The sequence below is a fragment of the Numenius arquata genome, chromosome 12 (assembly GCF_964106895.1).
Source record: "Numenius arquata chromosome 12, bNumArq3.hap1.1, whole genome shotgun sequence".
Lineage (NCBI taxonomy): Eukaryota > Metazoa > Chordata > Aves > Charadriiformes > Scolopacidae > Numenius > Numenius arquata.
In genome coordinates, this window is record NC_133587.1 from 4,804,684 (window position 1) to 4,826,958 (window position 22,275).

At 48.3% G+C, this 22,275-nt stretch overlaps 1 protein-coding gene across 1 annotated transcript; it reads right to left on the reverse strand.

Moving 5' to 3' along the window:
- RAD21L1 (RAD21 cohesin complex component like 1) lies at positions 1 to 14,131 on the reverse strand. The gene is made up of 13 exons (XM_074157455.1): positions 13,988 to 14,131; positions 12,262 to 12,391; positions 10,853 to 10,952; positions 9,288 to 9,394; positions 8,713 to 8,898; positions 7,984 to 8,085; positions 6,908 to 7,021; positions 5,630 to 5,859; positions 4,187 to 4,289; positions 3,241 to 3,380; positions 2,450 to 2,539; positions 1,637 to 1,714; positions 1 to 189 (listed from the first exon to the last, which is right to left on the reverse strand). The coding sequence occupies exons 1-13, from the start codon at positions 14,129 to 14,131 to the stop codon at positions 1 to 3; spliced, it is 1,713 nt and encodes a 570-aa protein (XP_074013556.1).
- Between the last annotated feature and the right edge of the window lie 8,144 nt (positions 14,132 to 22,275).

Sequence of the window (22,275 nt, forward strand, 5' to 3'; positions counted from 1 at the left end):
TCAGTGAGCGTTGAACATGGGGCCAAGGGTGGCCGTAACGTCAGCGAAGGGCGCGCTCTGGCTGAGCTCAATGACCGACTGCTTCTTTAGAACAAGGAAGATGTAAAACTTGGCTGCAGCTTCTTTCCGGCTGTTTTTCCGACAGAGCTCCCGAAAACTGAAGGCCTGCACGCCTGACTGCCTCAGGTGCTGCGGAAGGGGAAAAGAGAGCATCACTCAGGTCAGCTTCACCGCCAGTAAAACCAGACCCCATCAAGTCTGAACTGGAGAGCGCTGCGTGGAGCAAATATTTTCTGCTTGAACGCCTCAAATAGGTTCCTATCTTGGCATTTGCATTTATATAAGTGGCTCTTGACATTTTATTGCCATACCATTGCTAGCACCTACATATGTTACTAAATATCTACGTAGGCTCGCAGTTCCAGTGAATTCCATGAAATTGTACTGAGGCGTGTGATGAAGCGCGTCTATAAGGGTTTTCATGATTCAAAACAGTAAAAATCATTGCGTCCCCTGTTCTTTGGATCCAGAGTAGCAGCTGCATCACAGGAAACTTCACTCAGATAATTAGTGTTATTATTGCACGTTTTTTAATGGCTACACTTATAAGTAAATATTTATTTATGGACATTGAACAGAACCTTTGAAATATGTTCACATAAAATGATTTAAAAAAAAAACACAAGAAGACTGTGAAGTCAAACTCCATCCCTAGGGAAGAGCCTTGTTTGGAGCAAAATCTGGTGTGCTTTGTGGACAAAACATGCTCCCTGTGCCCTCTTGCCCACGCTCGGATTTCTCCATCGCTCCCATTCTCCATTCAGCCACGTGGCACTTTGGATTAGAGAAGTGACCTGAAGAAAATTAACTTTTTGCCGTGTTTTTTTCCACTCCCCCCAACCAGACCAATGCTGGAGCACCAAAACGCTCGCTCAGGCAGAAAGGCAGAACATCACCGACCCGACAGGCCGAGAGTTTGGACATTCAGCATCAGGGCAGCCTGTGCTGGCTCCTGTTACAGCCCCGTCGATACCACGTACGATATCATATGTTACAGCTTCACCAGTTTTACAAGGATTTCTGCAAGAAAAGCAGAATAAGCCTCCCTGATGCAAAGGCTAAATTAGGAAATTTAGCTCCCTGCACAATTTCAAGCACCTTGAAAGCACCGGGGCATTAAAACCTCTTAAAGATGGGATCACCAGCTTTCTTTTTAACATCACCCTGGCTTGTTTCCTCAGCCTTCATCTCAGAAACAGCTCAAGCAGATGAATGGCCAAATGATGGCACCCTGCAGGGCTCAGCTGAGATCTGGCAACCGGTAAGCAGCAAGGAGTTGGGTTTTGTAGAGACAGGCCAGAGCGTGCTCATAGAAGGAAGAGAGCAAGGGCTTAGCGTTACAGCAAACGCTGCCGTGGGAACAAACGTGCAGAAAACTGTAGCAATTCCAGCAGCTGTGGGAGAGGACACCGTGTCAGGCACTGAGAATTCTGATTTCCTACATAAATACCCAATAAAACGCAGTTATACGCTGCAAATGAGAGGCAGCAACATGATCGAGATTATAAGGAGATTTTCTGATGTGGTCCAACTGAAATCAACACCTGGCATCTAATTACAAAACCTACACTGGTACCTGTAGAGTTTTTAATAACTGAAGAGTTCTTTTGCTCCACCTTGTTTCTTCACTGTCTTTGCCATTCCTTGTTAGCTCCTTGAGAGGAAATAGAACCGAAGGTTAGAAGGCATGTATAAAAAGTTACACACCATGATGATAAAAAGGACAGGAGTTCCAGCTTAATTGAAAATCCAACAGGAGCTGGGCATTTTGATGGCCATACTCAGGCTATCTGGGACCTCTGACACCTCTGTGGTCTTACTGGGTTTTGTGAAGCAGAGAAAAGAACGCCAACTACGTTCTTTCTGTGACAAGGAGACAGATCAGGTGCAGCAACACGTTAGGTACTATGGAAGTGGCCCCAGTGAGCCTTGGGGCGGCAGCTTCACAAGGATGCCGTTCTGCGTGACTGGGGTTATGACAGTGTTTGTACTGGGCAGAGGCCAAAAAGAAGGTTCAAAAATTTGGCTTTAGGTTTTGGGCTCAACCTCTGAAGTCGACAGGAGAAGACTGCCCTTGTTTCAGAGTGTCTGAGTATCCTCGTAGCCAGTAAGTTCAGAAACTGTTTTCTTCTTACAGGAAGCACAATCCCTAAATAAGGAGCTGTTTCCCTCACAGACTGTAACCTTTGAATGCTGGAATACATGTAATCCTGATTAGCAAACTATAAAGTTTTTGACTGGCAAAATATGTACTAAAGATGATGTTACTGCACCAAAATTCACTGTGAGTTCATGATGCCATCACTTTTTTTTTTTTTTTAATATTTCTGAGAAAGAACACAGTTCTGTTCTGAAATAAGTCAGAGCTGTCAGCTCTGAGCAGACGTACATTTGCTGACTCCACTTGCTGTGTTTCAGCTTCTTGGCCCAGTGAATTGTTCACCAGCGAGGAGCTCTCCGAGAAAGCCGTTCCACCCTGCTGTTAGAACAGAAAGGACCATCAATAGGCATTAAAAATTCTCAATTACATAATTCTGCTTAAATCATTTATTATAATAAATGCTTTCCAAAATTGTTTCATAGTTGCTATTTCCACCATGTCTTTTCTCACATAGGAAAGGCCTTTGCTGCGGTATTTATCTTACAGCTGGACCTACACCTATGGGCTCAGTTCAGGCACAGACCCTATATTTTCTGCTGTCATTATGTCCCATTTTGTCATTCTTTTTCAACTTTATTGAGCCTCACATTCTCTAAAGAATGCCCCTTCATGTTAGACTAAATAAAGGTAGCAGAAATAGATCATTTGTTATTGCTTAAGTATTTCCTCAATATAAGACACAAAAGGTAAGTTTTATCCTTTATAAAGATGATTATATTTATCTCTTCAGTACAAAGAGGCTATATTTCATATTAAGGTTTTATTTATGCTTAGTGATTAGACTGTCATCTATACCAATTAATAGATATTTTAATTAATCATTCATTCATTGTGAGAGTCTACCAATGTGCTTATAAATAAATTTTCAAGACACAAGCTACTTAAGACTATATCGGCTGTCGCTACCATCTTTTTCAAAAATATATTAGTAATATCTGAACATGTTTTAAATGGAACCCTAGCATAAAATGAAACCAATAAATACATGTAGGTCTCTCAAATTTATGGAAACTGCTCACTATAGTTTCACCACAGTTATCATGAGTTTCATTTCTGTTATTCTGTGATGTCAACATAAAGGAATCGTTTGTAATTTTTCTCTCAGTCTCTGAATGAGCTGACTCCTGCAGGTAACTCGGCTCTTCTACTATCAGCATCTCTGTATTAATAAAAAAAACAAGGTTTAAGAGGAAATTATTGTGAATCTCTGTCCTTTAAAAAAAAAAAAATGAAAAAGAAAAATCGTATTCTAGTCTAGCAATCTTTGAGAGTAAGAGCCAGAATGAGTAAATATAGAATAAATATAATTCCTAATAGGGTCATGGAGGAAGAATGTTTCAAGCGAGTTTTTCCTGGAAGCATCTAAAAGTTGACCTTTATGGACTTGCGGAAGGTGGTTTTGTTGAGGAACTTCTGAGGCAGACATAAGAATTACATTTCTAGCAGAGCAAAGGAGTGAAGGCAGATACATCACCTTCTCAGGACATCTACAATGGAACGCTTCTTCTGACTTGATACTAACCAAAACACAATCTTCAAGATGCAAATGGAAGTTATTTGCATGAATTTGGAAATTTGGAGAGCAGTTTGATTAAACTCAGAATAAATGGGAAGCTTTTTTTTTTTTTTCCTAAAAAACCCAACCCAACAACCAATGTGCAGTTTGGTAGCAAATTAGAGAAACCAAAGGTGAAACCAAAAATACCTCCTTATGCCACAAGGAAGAAAAAGACTTGCATTTCATTTCTGATCTAAGGAACAAAAGAACAGAAGCAAAGTACTTATAAAAAAAAAACACAACCTTTTTTTTTTTTAAATAATTAACAGTCAATTTCCTTAACATTTAACTTTTTTGGCCTTTGATTTGTAGAATATTGCACACAACAAACACCATGCACGTGTCTCAAACATTATGTAAAATATTTTCTAACAGCTAATTCTGCACCAACAGAATTGAAAGGTTACCTGTGGTATCTTGCTCTTTTCTTGTTTCTTCCCTTTCAGACTCCATCTGCATTCCATTTCTTCTCATCTTAAATCCGTGACTCTTGAAGCATTTTGCAAACAACTGAAAACAATTATTTTTATTCGCTTGTTTTCAGAGTATCATGTCAGATTATTGGCAAACATCAACACAAAGGTATGAATATGAGCTGCATATTAATTGCTGCACCTAGATTTTAGAGATTCTAATTCTAATTCTAGGTCATTCCAAAAACCTACGATATTTAAAAAATGTAGTTATTTCCTTCTGCAGCTTCAGCTTTGGCATTGAACTCCAGGAAGAAATGTCTTAGGAACCAGCTTGGATTGTTTTCCCTTGAAGCCAGCCAGTAAGGAGGGATGAAAGAAAAAAACAAACATCTGCAGTTATCTCTGTGCAGATTTCTCTCCCCATGTACCGGTGTGTGAGTATTTTTCATCCTCATAAACAGCAAGTTGTAATTCTGCACCTCGACTCTAAGTGGTGAAGCTGTGCTGCTGTAAGGGACCTGCAGAGCTGTTTGCCTGCAGACCCTGCCTCCCAGATCTCTCAAAGCTACACGACAGAAGAAACACAGTGCAATTAACATAAGGCACCGTATCTTTCTGTATCACCTTGTATACACGCTGATCTCTTCTTTATCTTATCACCAGCTCTAAACTTACAGCTTCCTTGAATGATCTGTCAGATACTACGTGGGGACACAAGAGGCTTTGATAGATCATATTTCCGTGAAACAAGAACATCTTTCTTGTGCAAAAAGAGCAGCAAAGTCCACAGCCACAGGAAAGGGTGGTCTGGCACACCCTTCTAGCCAAAGTGATGGAGTGATCAAAAACCTCTTGGTCCTCTGAAAGGCAAGTTCCTGACTGCTTTCCAGCTGGAAGCTTAATCTCCAATTGGGAAAACAGAAAAGAAATTGGTATACCATGTTTCCAAAGCCATTAACAATATAATAAAGTTTAAGCCTCATGTACCTTTAAAGTAAATGCAGAAGAAAGATGTGGTGTCATATTGATTACAGAACAGAAACAAAACAGAAAAGAAAAAAAACAAAGTAGAAAGTAGAGAAGAAATTGTCAGAAATCGAAGAAGTTGTGTATTAGTACCACCAGTCAGGTGCCATTACATGAACTGAAACATCAGCTCTCAGGTCTCTTTGTTGGAGTGCTGGAGATTAAAGCCGTGAGCTCTACAGATGGTATTTCCGATGAAGCAATTAGTGGTGAGTATGCAAATAATCGTCAGGTATCCAACTAAACTGTACTGCAAAACAATACTTTCAGTGATGCTACGCACCTGCAGTTTGGTAGAAGTTCACATAAAACCAAGTCTGCAAAATCTCTCCCAGTTAAGATTCTAGATGTGCAACAGTCCCATAATCTATACAGTGGCATAAAAACCTACAAGGAATCGATCTTTACCATTTGCAGCTCAGCGTGAAACACAGGCTGCGTAGATTGGGACAGGAGTTTATCCACACCTCCCGATTTCTTCCACGTCATTGTTTTCTTTGTTGGGGGTGCAAGGTCTAACGTTGTAAGGATATCTGTGCAGTTGTTCAGTTGGTTGTATATAGAGTTGCAGCCGAGTTCCTTGTTTACATCCACAAGCAATTTCCTCTTTCTTTTATTTTTTTTCCTCTGGGTGACAGCTAAATAGAGCACGTATTTAAAAAAAAAAAAAAAAAAAAAAAAAGAGACCAATAAGGTCTATTCACAGAACACTTAAAGACAGAAAAAAGCCCTGTGAATCAAACGGACAGGCTGCTGAGCTCCTGAAACACGGCACAAGAGTTGAAAATCAAAGTACAAGAGCACGGGCCATTTCTCCAAAATTTTTCATCAAGCATACTCTTTGTATTCTTGTACAGGAAATTCACATATGTTTAATTACAGAAGACATATGACTATTGTACTAAAGAACCAGGAAAATGAAGACTTAATGAGAACCCATGATATACCAACAAGACTGAATTAGCTATCTTTAATCCATCAGGAAGTTAATTGTTCCAAGAATTCCTGATGTACTCAACAGGTTTCATTATCTCATAATTAATATCTGTATTTGTCAGTTTAATCCTTTAGCAATTTAAGATGTACATAGTAAACGCAGAAGAGACACATAGTTTGGTCATATAGCCATAGCTTCCTGAATATTCTTTTGGTAAGCTGGAAAATTCCAGTGTTCTATGTTAGTGTCAACATGAACGTGTGTATTTTCTAACAGCCACCAACGTGATAGGTGACATTTAGATTTACTCACAGAAGAAATGAAACATTTCTCTTTTTGGATCTTATTCAAGTTAAAAGTTCAAAAAACAAACTTTCACAAAGGCCTGAAAGTTTTAAGATTGTTATTTTACACATAAAAATCACTGACGTGTCACTAGCAATAACAGTTCTTCAGCTGAAATGTCAGTAACACTCATGAACAGGGCGGGCTTGTACCGCTCGCAGAACCGCAGAGCAACAAAACTTGATTTGGTACATGGAAAAAATCTGTAAGCAGAGATTTGGGCAGATCAGATGAATGCCCTGACATTGCTTTTGTATAATAGTTACTATAAAATAGAACTCTGACAGCAGGAGCAGATGAAATCTAAAGTGGGAATAATCTGTTTCGCAAATATTTTCGCTAACAAGAAGACAAACAAACATAGTTAACACAAACACTTGGCAAGAAACTGATCAAGTTCTGACCTGTATCATCAACTGGCTCAAGCACAAATCCTTCTTCTTCTTTCGATAAAAGTATTGTTTCGTTCATTAGATGATTGACTTTCTTAATGGTGATGTCTGGGCCTTTGGACTCATCTATAAGAAAACCCAGCAAACAGGCCAAAGAAAAAAAAGCTTACAAGATGGAATAACGTCTCAGTCTCATGACACAGAATGATAACAGACAAAAAAGATCAGAATTAGAAAACCATGATTTTGTCTATAATCTCAATCACTTAAACCAGTAATAGTTGGCACTGCTGCTGCTCACTTTCTGCACTGCACGCCTCCCTTTGCTGACACCAGAACCTGGATGACGGGGTGATGGAACAGACTGAAGAGCTGATCTGGAGGAAAACCCATCCGATGAAAAGTGTTTAGGGGGAAAAGTGTTTCATTTCAATACCTATCTGTCTCCAGTTCCAGGCAACTGCATGGCAGCGTGGACATTTCTGCCAATGTAAAAGGAACAGGTAGTACCAGGACTAGTGCAAGGAGGGGCGAGTGCCACTGTTTCTGCCACTGTTTCCCTTTAAAGCTGGTCTAGAATTCTCAGTTTGAAGGTAACAGTGCTGGAGGTATAAGGGTAAATTTAAGATATAAAAAAAATTTCCAAATTCAAAAATTAATTTAATCGCTATCAAATCAAAAGAAGACTAACAACACCTTTATGAACTCCTAAAGCGTCATTCTGTTGATGAAATATGAAGCCAGAAATTCTCATAGGTAAAATTCAAAGTTACAGTATACTCTTATTCAGCTTCCTTTCCCCTACAAAAGCAGTATCATACTGTCTAAGCAGCAGGGTGGATCAACAGCGTATCCAACAGGATGTCACGCAGAAGTTTCAAAGCAATTTCAAGTTACAAATCTGGAATCCCTAGGTTAAGTTAAATTATACCTAAAATAGTGGGTGAAGCATATTAGAAAAAAAAAAAAAGCAAAAGACATGAACAAAGGAAAAAGGCATGGGATGTTATACAAAGCTGAATGTAACTTTAGGCATTGACACAGGAACAGAGGGTTCGTGTAAGACGGAGTGGACACTGCAAACTCACTGGCTGTGCTGTTCTCTGGCAGATCTTGTGACAAAGGACGTTCTTCCTCCATATCAAGAACATCTTTATCTAGGCCATTTTGCTCATCCCTCAACAGGATTTCTTAAATACAAAACACAGTTTTAATAATTCTAAGCCTTAGTAGACACGGAATAGCCTGAAACAGCCTGACGTTACTTATTTAAGGTTGATTCTGTGCAAACAAAAAAGCTCAGCTTCCACAGATGGCTTCAATGATACAGCTGTCTTCAGCAGTATAAAAAGAAGAACGTTAGTTTTAATTTTGAGATTTTCACCTTTTTTTAAAAAAGTATGATATTGATATTGTTTAAAAGGTATAAATCTATAAAGGGTTACATAAATACTCTAAATCATGAAGATGTAGAAGCTATTTTGCTGCCTTTGTTATTACAACAAAGGTAAAAATATTGCATTATTTTACCTTTGAAAATATAAGTTAAATTCGTAAACATTAAGTATAAATTGAATGCCTTTAATTGTAAAAAAACTGAAATATCTTCTTTAATACAATTTTACTTGGCAACGTCTAAGTGATTACAGATTTAGTAACAAGTAGGGAAAAAAAAAAAGGAAGTATGAAAACAAACAAACAAACAAGATATCATTTATGTTCGAAAACAATCAATTTCATTCTGTCTTGTTTGTTTCCCTGTAAGAATAAAAACATTTGGAAAGAAACTAATTCTGTTTGTCTGTGGCAAACCCTACCAATCATATCCGCGGCATCCTCCTCATCTCCAAAACAGTCGTGCTCAAAAGAGTAAGTATCTTCATGCAGGGCTGTCTTGCCTGCATTCACGCTGGCAGAGTTGTGATCAGCCACAAGACTGTTACTGCTCGCTGAGGTGCTGCCGTCCGAGAAGCTCTGTTTCCTTAGTGCGCCTGGTTCTTCATCTGAATAAACACAGAATTTCTGATGCTCCCTCTGCATGAGTTTTTGAAACACATATTTATCCATTTCCTAAATTTTCAAATAATTTTCAAGAGCGTGTAAGATAGCCCATGCTTCAAATGGAATAAACAATAAACAATTTTATCTAATTCAGTAAAAAGCAGAAAATGTTGGGTTCGATTCTCAGTTTCCAATATCAGATTACTTAGGCAGAGTACATACATAAAAATTTAAGCATAAGACAGTATGACGGGCCAATCAGCACAAATATGAAACAAATGCACTTTTAATGACAGCTTTTTCACATGTGACAAGGACTCAGACTGTACAAAATGTTGCATAAAACAAGCTTTTCCTTATGGAATATTTCTAATTTCTCAACTTCTCTCACCAAAGTTTCTATCACAGAGAAGTATATTGCTTTCGTAATCCTCTGTAAGTGTGATGTCTTCAGCTCTGCTCTGATTCAAGGTAAAATGTTCAGCAACATCAATGGCACTGATAAAAAAAACATTATACAAAATATAGTGTGAACTGAAACCCATTGACCATTTAGCTGGAATGTGAAAACCTGTTTTTAAACAGTCTTCAATCCTGACATTTTATTGTCAATACCCAAAAGATAGTTTCTGTTTCCTATGGCATTGAAAGTCCCCTGGCTGATCCTCACTTCTGTGGAGATAGAGCAACTGTTTCCCAAAGCTAGCTGCATTCCAGCCATTGAAAGTTTTATTGATAAATTTCACTGCTTTGAATTTCCTCTAAAAGCTAAAAATAAGCATATGGAAAACAGGTGCTATATGTTTATTAAAACTGATACTTCTAAGTAAGTGGGCAGATGCCTTCTTTGCTACCCAAAGCTCCTGTGCAATCCCCAGTGCATGCTGTGCAGTGCAATAGCCGTACCAGGAGATAGCTGGGGAAAGGTCCGTGAGGATTTCACTAACTCAGCTTTGAAATAGCCCCCTGCACTTGGAACTCCATAAACAAATGACCCAGATGTACGTTCAGAAAGCAACCCCCTCTAGAAACAGCAGGCATATTCAGAAGAACGAAGGAAGCACCCATCCTCCTTTCCACGTTTCATATTTCTCCCCTCTCTTCTGCCAGTAAACTTGGGCTTGTGTGAGTTTGTTCGCGTCCAAGCCCTGCTACCTACCAGACACTTGTCACATAGAAGGCATCTAATTAGTGTAACACCATCATCTGTAAATCAAACCACACGGACTCTTTGGGCAGGCAGAAAAGGCACACTTTACAGAGTTAGCACATTGAAGTACTTGAATAAATAGTATTATATCACAGCTGTGCTTACAAAATACGAAACACTTACAGATCCCATCAAACTGTATTTATGACAAGGTCCAGAGGAAGCCTCAGTGGAAGTCCATTATCCTGGACCTTTGGGGGCATCAGAGCCACCAGAAACATGTCTTGGCCTCCTGCTTTTTATCAGTTTTTCTCCATTATTGCTGATTTGTGTCACAAAAGCCAAATAAATATGCTGGCTTTTCATCAGGAGCCAAGCTGCCTGCTGCTGATAAAACACCCAGACGCAAAGACCAATGGAGCAGAAATTAAATGCAGTTGCACAATGGAACAGTACAACATTGTGAAGTTACCAGCCAACATTTCCTGGGTCTTACAACAGCATTTATACCAACTTTTATATCTTGTGGTCAGAAAGTAGTTTGCAGACAATTTAAAATTAGAAAATCCTGAAGTCCAAGTTCAATATGTTATTTAATTGTGAAGGTCTGTTGATTAAATGGACTTCGAGGAACTCTACAAAAGCACAATTCTGGGATTGTAGCCTTGTAAAGCTGAGTTGGAATTTAGGAGAATTCAGTTATAAAATCAAAAGAATTCCACCTGAGTCTTGATCAGATAACAGCAAGGATATCTTGTACTTCTGAAAATACTAAAATAATGAATAAAAACTAGGGAAGCATTTACTTCAAATCAGGTAGTGGTGTTTCAAAATCATGAAATTCTTCAGGTAATGTAATGGACTGATAAGCAGCCTCAAAGCTCCCTTCTGGAAGGTCAACAAGTCCTAAAAGAAACAGACAACATAACAAAATAAGCATCAATAAAATAAAAGCACTGTTCTCCCAAGTACGTATAATAAGACTGTAAACCTGTCAGGAAGGTCTGCTGTGAATCTAAATAACACAAAAGCAAGGCTTAGGCACTTTGTCAACAGGAGTCCAAAGTGGAATAAAAATCCTTAATTTACATGTAGAAGCCATATTTTTACAGAGAAGTGTATGCTGCTACAGGACCTGAAATACTGTAAATACATTGGGGTTACGAACAGCTGCTCTAAGTCCCCGGAAGATTCTCACAGCTAACATTTAGCCTGGAGTCTTTCACACCACTTCAAATGAATGATTGTGTTTTCTTTTTCTCTCCAGTGTCCGTATAACGCTGTTCTCTAGCATCAAATAATTATGAAGTCAGACTGCAAATACTTGGTAATCAGAGAATCCTGTAACAATCCGAGTGAGAAGGGATTTCTGAAGGTCATCTAATCCGACCTTTTGCTCGAAACAGGGTAAATTTCTAAGTCAGATCACTTTTTGACTATTTCTGCTGATGGAGGTTCCACAACATCCCTGGACAGCCTGGTTCAGCATTTTATCACTTCCACTGCGCTTTTTTCCCCCCTTATACCTAGCTGAGTTTCCCTTGCTGCAGTTGTTACCCTTGTCTCTTGTTGTGCTGTGCAGTCCTCTACAAGCTACTGTAGTATCTATTAAAAATAGATAGCACAGTGCACTTACCGTGTTTCTTCTAGATATTTCCAAATGTTGACAAATATTAACTAAGTAATCACAATCATATCCTTGAGAATAACGTAGATTAGGTATTCACTATTCTGCAAACAGACCAGGTCACAAAGCACATTAAAGCTGGCAATAGATCCTGGTGTCCTGTTCGTTGCCCTTTTTTTAGACAACAGTGCCTCCCTGTTTGGCGCCTAAGTATGACAAAAATACAGCCCATTGGAAAAGGATCCAGCCACCTCCGCTCCCTTCTCGCTGGCTACATGGCTAGAGCTCAAAACGCACTGTCAGATCTGGCACTAACACACTGTTAGACATGTTGTTGGTGTCATCAGAATTTAAAATTAATTATGTAGCAACGGAAGCTGAATTCAAGCTTCTTATATGACCACTTAAGATACTACTTCTTTTACAGGAGTTAAAGATCTGAAGTGGCATTAAATTAAGCCAGACTAAACATCAGCAGTAGGTACTAGTATGTTCAATTTCCTTTGGGATCAGTGATGTGTATTTAACAGAAATTACCTTTTATTAAAATGAGAGCTGTAAAGGACACAAATGAAATTCTGTACATACCTGGGCGAAAGGCTGTCTTCATTTTTGTCAAAGCTTCACTACAGTCTGCCAAGAGGTACTTTGCTTTCCTGTGGTAAATCCGCACCACTCCTAGGAGTAAGTGTCCAGACGTTCGCAGAGCTATTGTAAACTTTGATGATTTAAAAAAAAGTTGTTCAGGAGTTACTATTTTTTGCAAAAACATTACAATGAAAATATTACACAGTAGTAACAGAGCCAGTAACATACGCCAGTACAGAGCTCTACAAAATTCAACAGGGCTTTGTAGTGATACAGAGGATCATAAACAGAAATGAATTTTCAGAGCCAGGAATGTCTAGTTGCTTCTGTTCCTAAACGTTGCCATGCCAAAGCCTGAGTCCTGAGCTGATGCTCTTACTTGATCTAGAACATCTCAGCTGGCTGCCAACAAACAGTGTAACACATCCTGAAACAGAAACCAGCTGTGCGTATCCTAGTATTCGACACTTCGGTTATTTAAGTGAGCAGACACCATACCTATGCTCTTATTTATGCAAATAGAGGCCATAATTATGCCCTTATTTATGCAAAGTCTTCCCGCACCAAGCACATTCAACATGGTCACGGTGATGCTAGACAGGACAGCATGCAAGGGAAAGTAGAGTGTATTTAGCTAGTACCTCTTGGAAAACACTTCCAAATAATATCAGGATCATTTTAACATTATTAATCATGACCCATGCAAAACAGACAATGAAATTCAGGCTACCAAATACCAAGCCGGTATTTTCGTGGAGAAAATAAAAAAAAAAAAAAATCTGGTTGCACCAGCTGAAAGCTTTGGATCTCCTGAGCCATTGATTAGCGCCAATGCAAAGCGTTCCTCGCTGTTCCCTTGGATGCAATTGCAATGGCGAGGCCAGGGACTGACTCACGGGTACTTCACTGCCTGCATCTGCGCTTGCTTGAGTCATACCTTCTCTGCAATACGCAGGGGACTTCAGCCTCCGGGTCTGTTCATACAGAGACTCTCATAAGCACTACCTATGCTTAATTATATATTTAATGGCTTATAATGGGGGACCTGGAAGAATTCCACCGAAAGTGGAAGTATGGTTACGATCTGTCAAGAGTTATTTATTCCGAGATCAGCGGATGCATTCTGCTCAAATGGTCTGTGTGTGATTTCACAGCAGTTTTCTTAGTCCCTTGACTTCGGTTAAGCAGCTGACTTTTCAGTCTTTTTGAGACAGTTTCCTCAAATACCAGCATTTCCCAAATTATGTTGAACGATACCCGCAGCCGGTACTCAAAAGTCTCCAAAGAAAGACCAGTGCTACCACACTACACCCCACGGATGGGCTCGAGTTGCCTCGTGAGTGGCTCAAACCCACATCCCGTGATCCCTCGGCCAGCGGTGCCCACACAGCGCTCCCTGGAGCTCGATCAGCGTGCGGAGAAATACATTTGAATATATTGTGGTAACATTTTCTTTACGCTGCACATAAATGTAATGCCACAGATCTCCAGGAGTAAAATAGCAAGTGAAATATTTATATAACTGCCATTTAACGGGGTGGAGATTTTATCCGAGCGAGAACCGAATAAAATCAGAGTAGGAGTTTACTTCACACTGGTTTTGAAATAGCCATGAATTTGTCCTACTAAGTCAGTCTTCACGATAGCTATAGTCCTGTTCCCTACAGAAGATGTACACCTCTAGCCCAGAACCTACCAGAAGACACCTCATCATTTAACAACGAACCTTTGGCGAGATGATCTTTTCAACGGTAGTCTCTAAATTGCACTCAAATATATGAGCTTTGGTCAGCTTCTTCTCCCAGTGGGCAGCAAGCCATATTTTGGCCAACGGCCCACGCTTGTTGACAAGCAAATGCATGTAGAACATGGCACCGGGGCTGAGGCTCACAGGCCAACCCTCCTGCCACCTCCTTGGGCCTTTCCCCTTCCAACGGGAGAGGGGTCCTGGGGCACAAAGCGGGAAGGGGGATTTAGCAGGACCCTGAGGGGATGGAATGACCCAGTCGGGCGCTGAGGGGACGGGGGGGGGGGGGGATTTAGCAGGATCTGAGGGGATGAGGGGATCCAGCCGGGCACTGAGGGGATGAGAGGATTTAGCAGTACCCTGAGGGAATGGAGGACTGAGCTGGGTGCTGAGGGGACAGGGGGAGGGATTTGGTGGAACCCTGAGGGGATGGGGGGATTTGGCGGGACCCTGAGGGAACAGGCTGTGGGGGATTTAGCGGGGCCTGAGAGGATGGGGGGGCGGGATCCAGCCAGGCCCTGAGGGGATGGGAGGATTTATCGGGACCTGAGGGGACACGGGGGATTTAGTAGGATCTGAGATTGGGGACCCAGGCGGGTGCTGAGGCAATGGTGGGGATTTAGTGGGATCTGAGGGGATGGAAAACCCAGCCAGGCACTGAGGGGATGAGAGGATTTAACGGGACCCTGAGAGGATGGATGTGGTGATGGGTTTGGCGGGACCCTGAGGGGACGGGGCAGGGGATTTAGTGGAGCCTGAGAAGATGGGGGGATCCAGCCAGGGCCTGAGGGGACAGGAAGGATTTATGGGGACCTGAGGGGATGGGGTGACACAGCTGGGCGCTGAGGGGACAAGGGGGATTTAGTGGGATCTGAGGGGATGGGGGACCCAGCTGGGCGCTGAGGCAATGGAGGAGGGGGGATTTAGCAGGATCCTGAAGGGATTTAGCAGGATCCTGAAGGGATGGAGGAACCTAGCCAGGCGCTGAGGAAACAGAGGGGCCCTGAGGAGATGAGGGGACCCAGCGAGGCGCTGAGGGGGATCGGAGGGGGATTTAGCGGGCACTGAGGGGATGGGGGGACCCAGGCGGGCGCTGAGGGAACGGGGGGGGGCGGGATTTAGCAGGGCCCGAGGGTCAGTCACCGGGCTCCCCTCAGGCTCGGCGGCGGCGCGCGTCCGGCGGCTGCTCCCTGCGCGCTCCCGCCGGGGGGGGGGGTGTGGGTGTGAAGGAAAGCGGGGGCGCGCGGCGGCGGGAGCGCGCGGTGGGCGGCGGCCCGTTCCATGAACCCGTCCCGTTCCCGGGAGGGATCCCGGTGTCCCGGCCCAGCTCCGGGCGGGCTCCCTGCCCTCGAACCCGGCCGGCAGCACCTCGGGGTCCGCCGGAGACACCCCTCACTGCCTTCGTGAGGGCAGCCATGGCCTCTGGCTTCTGCACTGACCGGCAGAGCCCGGTGTGTGTGCAGGTTCATAAAACACAGAACGGGGTTGGGTTGGAAAAAGACCCTAAAAACATCACCTAGTTCCAACCTCCCTGCCCTGGGCAGGGACACCTCCCACCAGACCAGATTGCTCCAAGCCCCCTCCAACCTGGCCTTGAACCCCTCCAGGGATGGGGCAGCCACAGCTTCTCGGGGCAACCTGGGCCAGGCTCTCACCACCCTCACAGCAAAGTTCTTCCCCAGATCTCATCTCAATCTCCCCTCTTTCAGTTTAAAACCATTCCCCCTCATCCTATGGCTCCCCTCCCTGACCAAGAGTCCCTCCCCATCTATCCTGGAGCCCCTTTAGGGACTGGAAGGGGCTCTAAGGTCTCCCCGGAGCCTGCTCTTCTCCAGGCTGAACCCCCCCACCTCTCTCAGCCTGTCCCCACAGCAGAGGGGCTCCGGTCCTCAGACCACCCTCATGGTCCTTCTCTGGACTTGCTCCAACAGGTCCATGTCCTTCTTACACTTGGGGCTCCAAAGCTGGATGCAGAACTCCCAGATTGAGGCCTCCCAGGCAGGGACCTGCTTTGGCGGGGGGGTTGGACTAGATGATCTCCAGAGGTCCCTTCCAACCCCGTATCATTCTGTGATTCTGTGACCTGCTGGTGTGAATAAGTCCCCATTTACCTCCCTGGGGGTAGCAGGGAGGTAAATAAGTCCCCATTACGTCCCTAGGGGTAGCAGGGAGCACACACGCATCTCCAGCAGCTCAGCACTGCTCACCTCAGTTTAGGTTCCTGTGAAGGAGAGCACCTCCCCAGCGCTCTCCTCCTCCCGACCTCTTTCGCCCTTGACATTTTAAAAGCCGGCTTGGGAGGCATCACCTCATCTCTTTCTCTGCAGGTCCTGCGTAGCTCCCGGCACATTTGATAACACTGTGTTGGTGAAAGAAATTTGCAGAAGGGAAAAAAAAAAAATAAAAAAATAAAAAAAAGAGCTTCAGATCTGATCTCTGTAGGGAGGGATAAGGGTAAAGGTGTGTGCAGCCACCCACCTGTGTCAGCCACAGCCACCACCGAGAGGAAAGGGCAGCGTGTCTGCACATTTATATGTCACCAGCCAGACAAAAATTAGTTTGTCAGCCCCCTGTTTCATGCTTTCTGCGCTTTGCTTTATATTCAGGCAGAGCACAGCAAGTCTCCTGGTGCTCCTGAGCCACAGCCCAGCGCATCAGCTGTTGCCATATCACAAGGCACCTGTGGTTTTCCCCCGTCTCCCCGGTGGCCTGGTGTTAGCTGAAGATAATTAGATCTCAATTATCACCAGGAAAGTTTTGAGCCTCTTCCCGGTGTGGCTCTGCAGCTGGTCTTAGTGGAAGGCAGGGCTCTGTCCCTCCGGCTGCCTTTGGGCATCCCTGTGCTGGGATGTGGCAGTTTGGGGGGGGGAGAGTGGGTTTTGCTATAAAACACCCTTGGAGCAATGCATCCCCAGTGGGGACCTGGAGGAGCCCCCCATGAGCCCTGAAGCAGGCATTCACTGCCCCTGCAAGGGCACCAAGCTGGCACCCAGCACCCCGCTGTGCCGTTCCCAGATGTGCCAGATCCAGCCTTCCCCGGTTCTGAGGCTGGTTTCCAGTCCATGGGTGAAGAGCCAGCCCTGCCTGCCTTGCTGGTGGCAGCAGCTCCCGGGGGTAGTTTGCAGGATCAGAAACCCCACAGGCACCCAGCACTGCGTGTGCATCCTCATGTGCACGGGGAGCACCGGGGGTGCCACATTGATGGCACACAGAGACAGGCAGTGCCAGGAGGGGAGGCTATGATGTGCCAGGCACCTCTGGTCCTCACAAACTGCTGGATCTCCCCACCGGTGTGGAGCCAGCGTCTGGCTCCTGAATTGCCTGGCTGCTTTTTCCCTGACCTCCGAGTCACCTTGAGCCGTGCCAGCAGCGGGCGTTCGCTCTGCCATGGGCGCTGTGAATACTAAGGAGGCAGGAATGAAACTTCACCTCCGCGGCAGGGCTGGATGGGGGTCAGCACTGCCAGCAGGCACCGGGAGGCTGCAGCAGCCGTGCACATCCCAAAACTGGGCTGTCCTGCACAGGGATGCGCTGGAGGGACCCGGAGGGACAGAGATGTGGCCACAGCCTGCCCCAGCTCCCTCCTGTGCCTCTTTCCTCCTCTGCTGGCTTGATGCTCCCATTTGCTGTCCCTCGTACCCCTGTTTTGGCCCAGCAGCAGAATGTCCCCCTTCCCAGCAGCTCCATTCCACTCCCTCGCCCTGCTCCATCTCCCAGGCTCTCTCCCTCCTTCCCTTCCTCCTCTTTCCATTTCTTTCCAAGCCCCTAGTCTCTCTCCTCCAGCACTCCTGCAGATTCATTGTGAATTTTGGCAGCACTGTCTCTGACCTTGGCTGTCTCCCTCCTCTCTTTGCTCCTGCACTGGCAGCATAAATCTTGGCTGTCTCCATTTCTCCTCCCCTTCCCTCACTGCCAGCGCCCTGGGGACAGAGCAGCCCTTGCCAGCCCCCAGCCCCGTGCTCAGCCAACTTGGGTTCAGTTTGGGGAAGGCTTTTGGGGTGCCCACCCCACACCCTCCAGCCCTTCAAAGGCTTGAGACCATCTCCCAGCTCCCATCCTGCAAAGGCAGTGGGACCCAGGGGGCAGCACAGTGAAAGCAGTGCCGCATGCAGGATGTGTGCCTCCACCTCAACCATTGCAGGTGTCCTCTTGAGCATCTCTGTGGGTTTGGGGTGCAGGAACAGCCCCCCTGGGTGGCACAGAACCTTGGCTCCGTGGCAGAGACCCTATGGACCCAACCATCGCACTGGCTGCCTGCACAGGCTCATCCTTGACTGTGTATGAAGGCAGGCGGGACCCACAAGTGGCTCTGCCTCTGCCCCCCAAACCCCCAGCCTCCACACCCTGGGCACCCCGGGTGCATCAGGACTTGGATGCTCCGAAAGAGAGGACTTGACCACAGCTCTGGTCAGGAGCAGATCAGCAGCATTTCTGTTTTTCCCAGGGAATTTGGCGATGCGAGAGGCAGCAGTTCCTGGCCCCAGCGTGTTTTCCTCCCAGCCCTGCTCCTGCCTGCCCGTCTGTTCGCAGGGATGTGCCCGCCTGCTCCAGCTCCATCTTTTCCTGCTGATTCGGGACAATCTGTGTCCCGTGACCTACTTGTCTCCAAGCATCTCCTGCCTTCCCGCGGAGTGGGTTGGTACTAAAGCTTCTCTAAATGTGGTTAACATGTCAGGATGCACTTACATTTATTTTTAATTCTGCTTCTTTCTCGGCCCACTTCTGGATGCATCCCCAGGGACGCGGTGCCGGGAAGCCTCTGCGTTTCAACACAGCGCAATGAGAGGAGACGGGAGCAGGGAGCGGGTGGGTCACAGCACACACAACCTCCACTGCAAATTTATAATAAAATCATGTGTATCCCTGCCTTTTACAGAGCAAAAGGTGGTGGGAGACCCCCGCCCACTCCCCAGGCCCCAGCTCTGCTGCGTGGGTTGGTCCCTTTTCGGGTAGCGCCACACGACCCATGATGCTGGTCAGCATCGGTCATAACGTGAACGCATCACAGCGGGGAACACGGGGAACCTGCAAACCCATTTTGCCGAGCTAAACGAATGATTAAAATAGACAGAAAACCTTCCCACGGCACCTTGGAGGAAAGTTAAAAAAAAGGTGAGTGAGAAAACGGCTAAAACATATGCCGAGGTTAATTTTTAATAGAAACTTAGAGTTTAACGAGGGAGATGTCCAAGGAAGGATAACGTTGTCACCCATCATTAACCTGCTGAGCAGCAGCGGCATAAGCCAAGCTGGGCCTGCCTGGACCCTGCCAGCACCGGTGCCTGGATGGTGCTGAGCCTGCCCAGCCCTCAGCCTGGCTCCCTCTGAAAATACAAATGCACCTCTTTATTTGTGCACGCACACACCCGCACCCCCCCAAACTCTCTGAACCTTTTTGATCAGTTTTAGCTGTATTTGACAGAGACTTCCGAGAAAGTCCCTGCCTGTCTCATGGAATGGGTGGTAGGAGATGCCCATCTGCTGTCCCCACCCAAGAAAATGGCCTTGGCACCGTGGGTCACGTGGAGCCCAGTGTGGCTGCAGAAGGACTTTGCTGCGGGGGGGGACAAGGGCAGAGGCGGGGGGGCGGGGGGCTCAGGGCACCAGCCACCCATCCTTGCAGCCCTGGCGCTGCGAGCTCACCCAGCACGGGCAATCGGCGCATCATCTCGCACGATCACGGATGAGCTTGTGAAGATGCTGGAGGCATGTGAATGTGCTGAAGGGAATGTCAATGTGACGGACAAATCTTCCCGGCAGCTTTCAGCAGCCCACCCGCTATCGCTCAGGATTTACGTCCACAACCCCATCTCCAGGCACCACTCCAAACACGGAAATAGCACACGTCTCATTAACAAATGAGCTAAAAGAGTGCTGCTGCCAGCAGGTCACTGCTGGGGCTCAGGCCCGCATCCAGTTTCAGGTCAGCGAGAAGCGGAGCGCGGGCACTAACACAAGTGCTTTGTAAAAAATGGAATAAATAGCACCATGAGGGTGCGGGGTGTGTGTGTGTGTCTGTGCTGTGGGACTGTGGTGGGACCATCGTGGGACTGTGAGGACCAGCCCAGCCGGGGAATGGTAATGGGAAATGCTCTGTGCAGCAAGCACTGCCGTGGGCTCTTCTGTCCCAGGCTGGAGCATCTCGTGTCTGGCCCAAACCCAGGTCAAGCCCTGAATGTTTCCCTGGGGATTTTGGGGCAAGGCTTGGCCCTTGCAGGACACTCGGCGGGCAGCCGGCCGGGCTGGAGCTCTCCCTGCTGCCTTCAGGGCTGGGGGCTGGGGGGGTTCAGTCCCTGTGTCCCCAGCCCAGCTCCCCGATGGGGACAGCCGGTCGTGGGGTGCCCAGCCACCCGGGCATGACCCACGCTGTCCCCTCGACAAAACCCACTGCGCTGCTCCATCCTTTCCACCCGTGCCTCTCCCCGCACAGCTCCCCCCCCGGGGAAGGTTCCGGTGCTCCCGGGGGGTGCACGGAGGGGTCCCTGTTGCTGGCGGGGCACGCACAGACCGTGCCGGTGTGCAACCGGGCGTGTGTACCCCCCGGGGCAGTCCGGTGTGTGTGTGTGTGTACGTGTGTGTACGTGTGTGCGCGGCGGCGGTGTGCGCCCGCGGGGCCGGCAGCTCGGGGCACCCACCGCCCGCCCCGCCCGGCGCCGCCGCACCGGCACCGGCACCGGCCCGGGGAGCCGGGGACGCGGCGGCGGGTAGGCAGCCCGGCACCGTGCGGGCACGGGCGGGGCGGGCAGACCGAGGAGGGACCGGAGAAGCGGGAGCAGAACCCGGTGTGGGGATCGGGGCCCCAGCCCGGTGCGGAGACCGAGGGAAGCGGGAGGGGAGCGGCTGGGTGCGGGGAACGGGGAGGCGGGGTGCGCTCCGGGGGTGACCGGAGGGGGAAGAGGGTCCGGGAGGGGCAGTCGGGGGGGGGGGGGGTCACAGGGACACGGATCCCCACGGCGGGGTCAGTCCGGTTCGGGGAGGTGGGTCGCCCGGTGGGATCCCGGTTCGGCGAGGGGGGGACCCGGGGGAGGGGAGGGTCAGTCCGGTTCGGGGAGGGGGAGACAGGTGAGCCCGGTTCGGGGAGGAGGAGAGCCGAGGGCGGAGGGATCGGGGAGGTTCGGGGGGGCAGGTGCCGGGTCCAGGGAAGGGGGTCAGTCCGGTTCGGGGAGGTGGGTCGCCCGGTGGGATCCCGGTTCGGCGAGGGGGGGACCCGGGGGAGGGGAGGGTCAGTCCGGTTCGGGGAGGGGGAGACAGGTGAGCCCGGTTCGGGGAGGAGGAGAGCCGAGGGCGGAGGGATCGGGGAGGTTCGGGGGGGCAGGTGCCGGGTCCAGGGAAGGGGGGCAGCCCGGTTCGGGGACCTGGCTCCGGGGAGCGGGGAACAGCCCGGTGCAGGGGACCCAGCTCCGGGGACAGCCCGGTTCGGGTAAGCGGGATCCCGGGCGGATGATCAACCCGGTTCGGCGACCTGGGGGTGGGCTTGGAATCCCAGTGCAGGGGGTCGGGTCCGTGGAGGGGGAGCATCCCGGTGCGGGGAGTCGGCTCCAAGGGGAGGGGAGGATCCCGGTGCGCAGGGTCGGCTCCAGAGGTGGGGAACATCCCGGTGCGGGGGGTCGGCTCTAAGGGGAGGGGAGCATCCCGGTGCGGGTCCGCCGCTCACCTCTGGCCGCGCAGGGCGGCGGCGGCTCCATGGCGTCCCCGCGGGCGGCGGAGCTGCGGAGCCCGGACGAGGCGGCGGCGGCGGAGGGCGGGGGCGGCCCGGCGGGTCCCGGCGCGGGCCCGGGGCTGGCGCTGGCGCTGGGCTGTGCCCTGAGCGGGGCGGCACTGGTGGTGCTGGCGGGGGCCGTGCCGCGGGCGGCGCGTCCCGACCCGGCGGTACCGGCGCGGCAGATGGAGCGGCTGGAGGCGCGGGCGGCTCGACTCCGCGCCCGCCTCGACCGCTGCACCGTGGCCGGCTTGGCGTTGCTGGCCCTGGGAGGGCTGCTGCTCGCCGCCCTGCTGCTGGCCGCCGCCGCCGCCCGTCGCCGCGCCCGGGCCGCCCGCCGCACCGGCGGCACCTACGGCTCGGTGAGGCTGCGGATGCGGAGGGTGTCGACCGAGGGGACGCGGGCGCTGCTGGAGAGCCAGATCAGCCCACCGGTCCAGCCCCCCGAGGCGCCGGGCTCCTAGCCCTGCATGCCTCGGGGACTCCGTGCTGCGCTGGGGACCCCTCACTGCCGGCAGAAGTGGGGCTCCCCTTGCCACGCCCCAACACTGATGCCATCCGGTGAGGC

Excerpts from the sequence above, each read along its gene's own strand:
- RAD21L1 (XM_074157455.1), bottom strand. The coding sequence starts at position 14,131 with ATGTTCTACATGCATTTGCTTGTCAACAAGCGTGGGCCGTTGGCCAAA. Across the intron at positions 10,953-12,261 it reads GAAGACAGCCTTTCGCCCAG|GACTTGTTGACCTTCCAGAA; the intron begins GTATGTACAGAA and ends TGTTTCTTTTAG. Across the intron at positions 1,715-2,449 it reads AGCAAGTGGAGTCAGCAAAT|GAGCTAACAAGGAATGGCAA; the intron begins GTACGTCTGCTC and ends TTTCCTCTCAAG.